Below are 10,816 nucleotides of genomic sequence, written 5' to 3'. Positions count from 1 at the left end.
AAAGCAGAGATTGGAAGGAACCATGTGGTGGCAGAAAAAGCACTTGGCTTTGGATTCAGACCAATCTACATGCAAAACTAGACCTTGAACAAGTCACTTAACCCACTTTACTGAATGAACACCCTACTTTGCGCCAGGCACTCTGCTGAGCATTTCACAGCCAACAGCTCAAGCCTGAAGAGCTCTGTATTGTTCTCATCATCATATAACAGATGAGGGAAGTGGGACTCAGAGAAGAAAGCCACATTAGTGGGAGGGCTCCACCGATGACATGATGGAGCCCAAATTCCAATCCAGATCTTGAGAAGTCAAGGCTGGTACCCATTCCTCTGGATGGTGCTGCCTCTCCCATGCATGATGGGGAGAAAGGACTTTTCTGCTCCAAACACACTGCTGCAACTAGGTCTAACCAGGAGCGATACCACTGGGTTAAGTGAACTCCTATGCACTTTCCAGGAGCCTTCTTTCACTACAAAAGCCCGAGGAGGGATAAACATCAAGACTCTGACTGAATAGTAAGGAGAGGCACCAGCACAGATCAGTGGACAGAAACTGTGCTTTGGCATCAGATGAACCTGGATTCAAATGCTGGCTCCATGGTGCACCTAACTGTGACCCTGGGTACTTTACCTGACTTCTCTGGACCTCAGTTTCCTAATGTGTAAAAGAAGACTGGTGAGAGGTTAAAATAGAATTATAAAGCACCCAGCTCAGGTCTCATTTAGGGCAGCCGCTGATCTCAGCGGGAGGGCCCCCTAGAGGGCACCAAGCAGATGGAATAAGAGGAGCAAAATTCTTGGGTCCTGGACCGTTTATGCAGTGTGCTAAGCCTCCCTTGAGAATCTCTCTCCTGCCCATGGCCAGGGCTCTGGAGCATTGGTACGGCCAAGCCTCACTTCTTTGAGCAGCCCTGAGCCTTCCCCAGTTGGGAAAGGGGCTCTTTTCTGGAATACCTGCTGAAAGTCCACAAGAAAATCAGCCTGGAGTGAATGACCTTATAGGCTAGGTGGTCAACTGGGAAGAGGCCCAGTTTTCCAGGCTGCCCCCTTGGGCCACTTCCTCATCCAGTCTGAGCCTGACACTTCCCTTCGCAGGACCCTGCCTGCATCCCGTGGCTAGGAGCCAGTGAGAAGCTAAAATACCAGGTGCTCAATAGATGAGGCTTGCTGTTCTTCATAGAGCTGAATCAAGGGGCCCTCTGGCAGCCAGCTCTTCACCTAGTTCAACACCCGCCCCCCCCGCCCCCCCCCGGGTCCAGCCCAAATCCTGGAATCTGTCGGTGTCACTCCCCTTGGTACTTTTGATAAGGGATGTTCTTGCTATCCTTTCCTCTGAAGACTTCAAGGACAGCAGCCTGGGAGGGGACTGCTCTCTGGGGAGGGGCTCCAACCGGGCTGAGTCACTGCCCTGCGGGTGAGCTATTTCAGTTCCCAGGCCAAGGACTTTTCCTCCACGACCCCAAGCCATGGAGGAGTTGAGAGGTAGCAGGCTGCCAAGGCACAGCTCTCCTCCAGCCATGGCCCTCTGCCTTGTGCCGCTGCTGGGCCTGCTCTCTGCCGAGCGCGGTGGCATGGGGGATCCGGGAGCACCCGGCTTCCAAGGCTGCAAGCAGACGTTGAATGTCCCGGTGCTGGGGGCGCTGCCAGGAGGTGGCTGGGACAACCTGCGCAACGTGGAGCTGGAGCTGGTGCTGCGGCGTTACTACTCACAGTGTCTCACCATGGAGGACGGCGAGTACCTCATCCAAGACCACTTGCACGTGGTGCCGCAGCGGGAGAGCTTCGTGGAGACCCGCGGGGAGCTCATCAACGAGTGGCTCAGCTACACCGACACCTTCCATCAACGCTGAGCTCTCCTTCCTCCCCAGCCTCAATGGTAAGTCCTCCATCGACTGCCAGAACGTCAAGAAGTACAACCTGGAGTACCAGACGGTTACAGCCAGGGTGCAGGTCCGCCACAGCATCTACTCTGTGAAGGCCCCAGAGATCCCCGACTTCCAGCCCACCTTTCGGCAGCATCTGCTGGCCCTCAGCGACCACCTGGAGAACGATCAAATCCGCGAGGCCAAGTACCTGGCAGAGATGCTTGTGCTTTGGTACGGCACGCATGTCCTCACCGACGTGCAGGCCGGGGCTACCTTCGTGCAGGAGGACCAGGTGAGGCGGGAGCTGGTGGACAGTCAGGCCGGAGAGAGGAACAACGTCCCGTCCACCGCCTCGGCCGTGTTTTTCCACATGGTCAACTTTGGGGACGCGGCCTCCTGGCAGGCGCAGAGCCAGCTCTTCCAGGACTACGTGCGGAACACGGTGGCGTCCAAGATGCGCAGCCACGGCGGGGTGCCCTTCTACCCGGGCATCACCCTGCAGAAGTGGCAGGAGGGCATCAGCAACCGGCTAGTGGTCATCGGCAGGTCGGGGCTGCCCCTGCCCGCGCTGCTCCAGCCGGAGGCGCTGCCCGAGCTCCCGGCGCCCGCCGTGCAACGCGTGGCAGCCGCTGTGCGCCGCGCCATCCACTGCTACTATGCGGTCAACGCGCTCCCGGGCTGCCTGAGGCGCGGGGCGCCCGCTTTCAACCCCCAGGCCAACCTGGAGGACGGCTCCTGCGGAGGCGGCCGCTCCAACTTCAGCTTTGGGGGTGTCTTCCAGGAGTGCGAGGCCGTGTCCGGGCAGGACGCCAAGCACCTCTGCCAGGCCTATCGCATCCCGAACCCGCTCACCGGCTATGCCTCTTGCCCAGCCAGCTACACAGCTAGTGCCCTGCACAGCGAGCTGAAGACGTGGAGCGAGCCCCGCCCTAAGTGCCAGCAGCAATGTCGGAAGTGCTGGCTCTTCTTCCACTGCTGCCAGACCGTGTGTGCCACCCACGAGCAGCGCAGCGTGGTGCGCCTGGCTGCCTCCTGGTGCGTGCACTCGCAGGCCTCCCTGCCTGCCACTTCGGGCTTTCTCTTCGGAGACCTCTACAGCCCTGGCAACTCAAACCCATTCACCAAGGCCCAGGCCTGCCCCTCCTACTTCTACGCACTGACGCTCTTTGGTGATCTCAAGGTGTGTGTCAGCAGTGACTTAGAGCTGGGTGCAGCCCAGGCAGTCCCCTTTGGGGGTTTCTTCAGCTGTCAAGTGGGCAACCCCTTGGTGGGCCTCTTGAAGGACCAGAGCCCTGGGCTCCTGCAGGAGATGTTCTGCCAGGACAGCCCTACTGACCACCCCATGAAGTGCCCAGCAGGGTACAGCCAACACCAGGCTTACCTCAGCAATGGCTGCCAAATCTTCTGCTGCCTCAGGGCTGGGGCCCTCCTGGGCCAGCAGCAAGCAGCTGTCCGGATGTCCCCATTTCTTCCCCGGCCCCCCTTGCTTAACAGCAGCAGCGCCCACAGTCTCTCTGTCTTGGTTGACTCCACTGGCCAGTGGGTCTGGGTGAGGCTGCAAGGCTCTGACTGCTGGCAGCAGGCCAACATCAATGACTTGTCCCTGGCAGCCAAGCTCTTGAGCCAGGCTGGCTCGAAGCCCAGCATCGGGGCCATTGCTGGCAGCTGGGTGGGCACCCTAGTGGCTGTGGTGGTTGTCGCTCTGGGGATAAGCTATGGCTTCAGGCGCTACAAGAAAGGGGGCTACAAGAGACTGCAGGGGGGCATCCTCACAGAGGAACAGGGGGGCTATGGGACCACTGAAACCACTGCAGAGCCTGGCTCTGTCTGAAGGCACAGACAATGACAAGAATTCTGTCCAAACCTTAAAAATAACCAGAGAGGACAGCTGCATCATTACTAATTTAAGCTTTGGCCCATTCTGTTCCTTCTACTAACTAGAAAAAAAGTAAGATACTCAACCACAGAACTGGTCCCACTTTCTGAAGTTACCAGTCTTGAACTAAACTATGCCTCCTCCAATCTTCTTCCAAATCACCTAACCCAAGTTCAATGCCTTTCCCTAACAGCCTTGTGCAGAGAAGTGTTCTCCATGGTGTGTTCCCAGGTGGGCTACCTCCCTTGTTGCAAGGAAACAATAAACCCAACTTTGTTCAAACACAGGGGTATTCCTGGTGCTTTTGGGCAGAGGGGAAGAAACAGGAAAAAACAGAATTGACATTGACCCCAGGACATATGACATAGCTTTTGCAGTTGGACTTTTTTTTTTATAATTGTTATAAAATTCATGATATCGATCTGTTTTCCCAGAATCATTGCCTTGTACCCAAGGACTCAAAAATTCTCTCTTGTGCTTGGTCTAAGTTAGAGGGGTTTTTTTGACTAGAGCTTGACCTATTTGTGGATCAAGAGATGAATTAGTTTGTGACCAGCATTTTTTTAAATGACATACAAAAGAAAATATAGTGCATTGCATGAAGTAAATATAAGAATCGTTTTGTGAAATTTTGTTTCAGTTATATATACATATATATTAAGTTTATCATATAAAATTGCCAATCTTCTTCTTCTTCTTTTTTTTGCTAAGGAAGATTAGCCCTAAGCTAACATCTGTGCCAATTTTCCTCCACTTTATATGTGGGTCACCACCACAGCATGGCTGACAGTCGTATAGGTCCATGCCTGGGATCTGAACCCAACAACCTGGGCCACCAAAGTGGAGCACGCTGAACTTAACCACTTTGGCTCACAAAAAAAATGGCAGTTTTGTATGTTTTAAACTAGTGTATATGTATCAATGTACTGGGTCACACTGTAAAATATATTTCAGACTGTGATCACAGTCAAAATATTTGAAAGCCACTGTTTTTCATGATGTTCCATGAAGCTCAGCTTTGGAAAACTTATGTGAGTCCTTACCCTTCTTTTTCACCCCTAGTCATCCCTACAGAGGAGACTTCCATTTGGAGGTGCTGTTAGCTCAAGCATGCCAGGATAAATTGCCATTCTCTAACCTAAGACCGAAATCTCTTTGGGATGAGGTTCAGTGTTATGATAACATTCTTGGAACACAGGTCTCGTGGCACTCTAACCCTAGAGTGTGGATTTCTGGTTGTCACAAGAACAAACTGAAGGTGTCCCATTAAACCCTAACTTTGGAACCACAGGGCACGCAGGACCTAGTCTAAATGGGCCCCATGCTGTGTGAATTTTTTTTTTTAAAGATTTTATTTTTTCCTTTTTCTCCCCAAAGCCCCCCAGTACATAGTTGTATATTCTTCGTTGTGGGTCCTTCTAGTTGTGGCATGTGGGACGCTGCCTCAGCGTGGTTTGATGAGCAGTGCCATGTCCAAGCCCACAATTCGAACCACTGGGCCGCCTGCGGCGGAGCACGCAAACTTAACCACTCGGCCACGGGGCCAGCCCCTGTGTGAATTTTTAAAGTCAGTTCTGAAGGCACATGGAGAGACTATAGGTTCTGGTAGTCGGGAAGTGTGTCATCACAGGTTGACAAGACCCCACATCCCTGACCTGGGTGACATACGTGAGTCATTTTACTTCTTGGTGTTTCAACCACTCCAGCTGCAAATTGGAATTTATCAAGATACTGATGAGAAAGTATTGGTGCAAACTCTGAGTTCTGAGAGGAAGAGGCATTTAAATCCAAATAATATTGGGATGTTTGAGATTATTTCTCCCACTGGTCTGATGTGGTCACATTGGAGCCGAGTGTCAGCTAAGGACTGACTGACTGGTGGCTCTTCTGAGCCTCCTCTGGACTTGTGGTCATCACCATTTATAGAGACTTTCTCTATGTGAAAAATACCTTTATAATAGCATCTCACTTCATCTTCACAAACCCAAAGATAAGTAATTCTCATGTTATGGATGAGAAAACTGAAGCTCAGCAAGGTTAAGTGATTTGCCCAAAGTCACATGATTCAAATATTAAGAATAACAATGGCTAGTAGCCATTTAGCATTTGCACTTTGCAAAGATTATTTCATTTAATTCTTTGAAAACTGATTTTAGTTAGGCACTGGGAATATCCCTATTTTACTTGAGAGGAAACTGAGGCTCAGAGAAGTTAAGTACCTTTTTAGGAAACTGCAGCTGAGCATAGCCGTAAAGCTATGGGCTTGATCTGGGTCAGATATTGGCCTCTCCTAATTCTTTGTGCGTCAGTTTGGTCCTCAATAAAATGGAGTTAGCGTGTTAAATTCCTAGGTTAGTTGAGAGATTAAATGAGCTAATGGATGTAAAGCACAGTGGAACAGCCTGGTCTTTCTTTGTTCTTTTTCTTCTCCCCACAGGCCCCCAGTACATAGCTGTGTATATTCTAGTTGTAGGTCCGTCTAGTTCTGCTGTGTGGGAGGCCTCCTCAGCGTAGCTTGATGAGCAATGCTAGGTCCACAGCCAGGATCCGAACCAGTGAAACCCTGGGCCCCTGAAGAGGAGCACGCAAATTTAACCACTCAGCCATGGGGCCAGCCCCAACCTGGCCTTTCTAAATTTGAAATCTACGATGCTAACACTATGGGGTCCAATTTGCCACCGCTTTAAGAGTGGGACCCCAGAGTCAGACAGACGTGTGCTCAAGTCCCAGCACAGCTGCTTACAAGCTCTGTGATCATGGGCAAATTGTCTCACCTCTCTGAGAACTAATCTCATATATAAAAAGAAGATAATCCTAAAACTGATGTCATAAATTCTTACGAGGATTAAACGAGATAATGCAAGGAAATCCCTTAGTACAGTGTCTGGCATGTCACAGGGAGGTGTCATGATGTGGGGATAATTCTGACAGTGATGTGTAGAGGTGATCAGCAGAGTGATGGGTATACAAAGATGTACGATCAGGGCTCACAGTTGAATGGGTCAGAAACTCACAAATATAAATTACTCATTGTGAAAATGTTACAGAGTTTCAAACAAAACACTTTGGGAAAATGAATGAGGGACACAAATTCTAATAGGGGGGAGGTGCTGGTAAGGCTTCTGGGATGGGATGGGATGGGACTCCTGGTCTCAGCCAGGCACATTTTCAAATTCGTTCAGTTCTGCTACCCTGGGAGGATCCTTTCAACAGCAACCGAATGCCCCTTTCTGATGGTCTCAATTCATCTCCTAGAAGAGCCCCAGGGCTCCAAAACTGAACTCCTCCATTGAGGGGAGGGGTGAGGTGGGTATCAGGGCATAACGGAAGGTGTTGGTGTGGGATAAAAAAGAAGAGGGGCAGAATGGACTACCCTCTAAGTAGGGTGGCCATATAATTGATCATCCAAATCTGGACTCTTCTTGAGACTGAAAGGAGGTGCTATTGGTAATTTTATAGGACACGTTAACGAGAACATGTGTCACTCCACTTTGATAGGCGAGTGTTTGCCACTGGGCCCTGACCCACCTTACCACCCTGATCTCCAGCTAGCCTTTACCCATAACACAGACCTACTGTGCAGCACACACTGATGCCCACATCACATCAATTCCTGACTGCCTTTGCCTGATGAAATCTTACTCATCAATCAAGGTTCAGAGGGCTGGCCCCATGGCCTAGTGGTTAAGTTCCCACACTCTGCTTCAGAGGCCCAGGGTTTTGCTGGTTCAGATCCTGGGCACAGACCTACACACCATTCATCAAGCCATGCTGAGATGGCACCCCACATAGAAGAACTAGAATAACTTACAACTAAAATATGCAAATATGTACTGGAGATTTGGGGTGAAAAAAAAAAGAGGAAGATTGGTAACAGATGCTATCTCAGGACCAATCTTCTTCACCAAAAAACAAAACAAAACAAAACAAAAACCCAGCCTGGGTTCAAATGTCCCTCCCTTGAGGATACATTTCTATTTTCCTCCTCTTCGTCTACCTTCACACATTCCTTCAATCTCCCAGGAAGAATTCATCTCTTATTCCTCTTAACCTCTTTAGCAGCATATTACTATGAGCATGTCACCTTGCGTGAGTTCTTTACCCTCCTCGATATGAGCTCTTTGACTGGAGGGAGGGATGGTGTGGTGTTCATCCTGGTTATTTCCAGAGCTCAGCATCAGGCACAACACCTTCAGGCGCTCTACAAGTCTGCTGAATGAAAGGAAACAAGAAATCTTGTGAGGCTCCAGGTGATAAGACCCAGCTAGCAAATCCTTTTAGGTTACCTGCCCCTCTTGGATTCTTAAATGTATTGTTATCTCATTAGTAAACCAGTTTTAAGCCCTGTTTTGCCCATTATAAGTGCTGGAATAAATACAAAGATGAATAAAACTCAGTTTTCACAGTCTCAAAATATTCTAGGCAAGTAGACAAAAAAATAAACCTAAAAGGGACGGGAGGGGGAGGTGGCAGTGCGGTCTAACCACCCAGTCTGCACCATGCCTTTTAGAACTCTGAGTAACGGGGAGAGGCTGCTGAAATCCCATCCCGGCTGGTGATAGAGTGTAGACTCCTGGACTGCTGTCAGCAGTTGCTCCTCGGATATTATACAATGTCTTCTTCTGGAACAGGCTTCTCTTGGACAACTGGGTTGTTCCTATCTTATGGACACTGCAAGTCATATAAAACAGAGGTTTTTCTCTTTATTTTGACTTCTAGAGAACTTAGAACCAGAGTTTGGCCCCTTCTACAACATTTTTGTTGCTAAACTCAATCTTAGTTGCAACTTTTCTGCCCTTAGCTTCCCTCTCGATCAACTCATTTTTCAAAACTTTATGTTATAAGGTATGTATTTACATAAAATACCATATAGCGGCCAGCCCCATGGTGTAGTGGTTAAGTTTGGCACGTTCTGCTTCATAAGCCCAGGTTCAGTTCCTGGGTGCAGACCTACAACACTCACCAGCGGCCATGCTGTCACCGTGACCTATATACAAAATAGAGGGAGATTGGCACAGATGTTAGCTCATGGCAAATCTTCCTCACGAAAAAAAGAAAAATTACATCATATACTCATTTTAAAAAATAAAGGGAAATGGATACAGAGCTGAGCAGTTCTCCAGGGAGACTCGTGAGGGAGGACCTGATAAACCTCTGAGCCCCACCTCCCAAGCCCACCCCTTATCTCAGCCACAGTCTCACTATCTCTAGCCTCAGACTGGGTCCAAATCCATCCTGGTAGTGACTGTTCTCTTTATGTCATGGAGAGGGAATTTGTAGATCGGATAGTCTCCTGTTATCTCAAGGAGGAACTCCTGAAAATATGACAATGAAAACTAATTTAAAATTTAATTTTAAAATTACGTTAGGGAATAATTTTTGTTAAAACAGATTGGGGGTGCAAATAAAAGTGAGGTGTGTATGTTATGAAAATAAAGTTATGCAGCATCAAAAGCTTGAGAATCACTAAGTTATAGGCAAACAAATCAGCAAGGTTGGGAGCTCAAAACTTAGACTGGAGTTTAAGGAATCTCTGCTGAGTTTCACGGTTTGGGGAGTTCAGGGTGGGGAGAGCAGGAGTAAGGGAGGTAAAGCATTTAAATCATTCATTCATTCATTCATTCCTAAGGGGCTCCTAAGAAAGACAACCCTTGACTAAGTGCTGAAGATAAAAAACATTCAAGGAGAAAATGTAGGAAAAAAATCTTTGTAACCTTGAGTTAGGTGAAGATTTTTAGAGGTGACACCAAAAGCACAATCCATAAAAGAACAAATTAATAAATTGGACTTTGAAGGAAATCAGAATATGTCATCCCCAAATATGTTCTTTAATATAAAAATTATTTTGAGCTAAAAGCAATTAAGAAGCAGCAAACACACAAAAAAGCTGCCCCTTTTCTGCTTAAAGTCAGGATATACAGCAGCCCTCCCTTAACCCTGGTTTTGCTTTCTGTGTTTTCAGTTACCCATGGTCAGAAAGTATTACATGAGAAATTCCAGAAATAAACAATTCATAAGTTTTGAATTGTGAGCCATTCTGAGTAGCACGATGACATCTCGGGCCTTCCGGCTCCATCTCTCCTGGGACGTGAATCATCCCTTTGTCCAGCGCAACCTCGCAGCATATGCTACCCGCCCATTAGTCACTTAGCAGCCATCCCGGTTATCAGATCGCCTGTATCACAGTGTTTGTGTTCAAGTCACCCTTATTTTACTCAATAACGGCCCCAAAGCGCAAGAGTAGTGATGCTGTCATTTCGGATATGCCAAAGAGAAGCCATAAAGTGCTTCCTTTATGTGAAAATGTGAAAGTTCTAGGCTTGAAAGAAAAAAATTGTATCTTGGTTGCTAAGATCTAGGGTAACTTTTATTACAGTATATTGTTACAATTGTTCTTTTGTATTATTATTTTAGTTTGTTTTATTATTATTTATTGTTGTTATCATTATTACTTACTGTTTTTAATCTCTTACTCCGCCTAATTTATAAATTAAACTTGATCACAGATATGTATAGGAAAAAACAGAATATATAGGGTTTGGTACTATTCATGGTTTCAGGCATCCACTGGGGGTCTTGGAATGTATCTGTTGTGTATAAGGGGTAACTACTGTAAATTCTACTTTTGCTGAAGACAGACTCTGATCAGCCCAGAGACGGCACCAGAGGCATCTGCACAAAAACCTTACTCCATTAGTTTCCTCCCATATATTTACCTTCCCACGCTTTGCCATCCTTGGGAAGCCTAGGCTTTCCTTTGTCCTGTCATTTCTCTGCAAATGTATTCTTCTTTGTTGAAGATGCTATATCAGCTGGAATTCTATCCCAGCATTTTGAGTTACTTTTGGTTCAGGTTTCTCCCTCGTGATGTGTGCTGCATGCTTTAATAAACTGTTTTTCTCCTGTTAATCTTTTTGTTCTGTTCTATTCTGTTCTGTTCTCTTCTGTCTTTGTTCTAATCTCTTCTTTTGTCCAGAGTCCCAGCTGAAAACCTAAGATGAGCAGGGGTAAAGTTTTCCTCCCCTACAGCTTCATCAAAATTAAAAACTGGGCTGAAAGGAGAAGGACCCAAAACT

At 47.7% G+C, this 10,816-nt stretch overlaps 1 protein-coding gene across 1 annotated transcript; it reads left to right on the top strand.

Moving 5' to 3' along the window:
- Nucleotides 1-1,516: 1,516 nt before the first annotated feature.
- Nucleotides 1,517-3,695, top strand: LOC106822167 (macrophage-expressed gene 1 protein-like). The gene is made up of 2 exons (XM_014827218.3): nucleotides 1,517-1,812; nucleotides 1,868-3,695. Exons 1-2 carry the CDS (start codon nucleotides 1,517-1,519, stop codon nucleotides 3,693-3,695), a joined length of 2,124 nt encoding a protein of 707 aa, XP_014682704.3.
- The last annotated feature ends 7,121 nt before the right edge of the window (nucleotides 3,696-10,816 follow it).

The sequence above is a fragment of the Equus asinus genome, chromosome 17 (genome assembly GCF_041296235.1).
Source record: "Equus asinus isolate D_3611 breed Donkey chromosome 17, EquAss-T2T_v2, whole genome shotgun sequence".
Taxonomy (NCBI): Eukaryota; Metazoa; Chordata; class Mammalia; order Perissodactyla; family Equidae; genus Equus; species Equus asinus.
Note: the sequence above shows the minus strand (reverse complement) of the source record. Positions and strands in the feature narration are given on the sequence as shown.

Bases quoted from the DNA above. Each gene is read 5' to 3' on its own strand.
- LOC106822167 (XM_014827218.3), top strand. From the start codon at position 1,517: ATGGCCCTCTGCCTTGTGCCGCTGCTGGGCCTGCTCTCTGCCGAGCGC. The intron at 1,813-1,867 runs GTGGCTCAGCTA...CTTCCTCCCCAG, and splicing joins CGCGGGGAGCTCATCAACGA to CCTCAATGGTAAGTCCTCCA.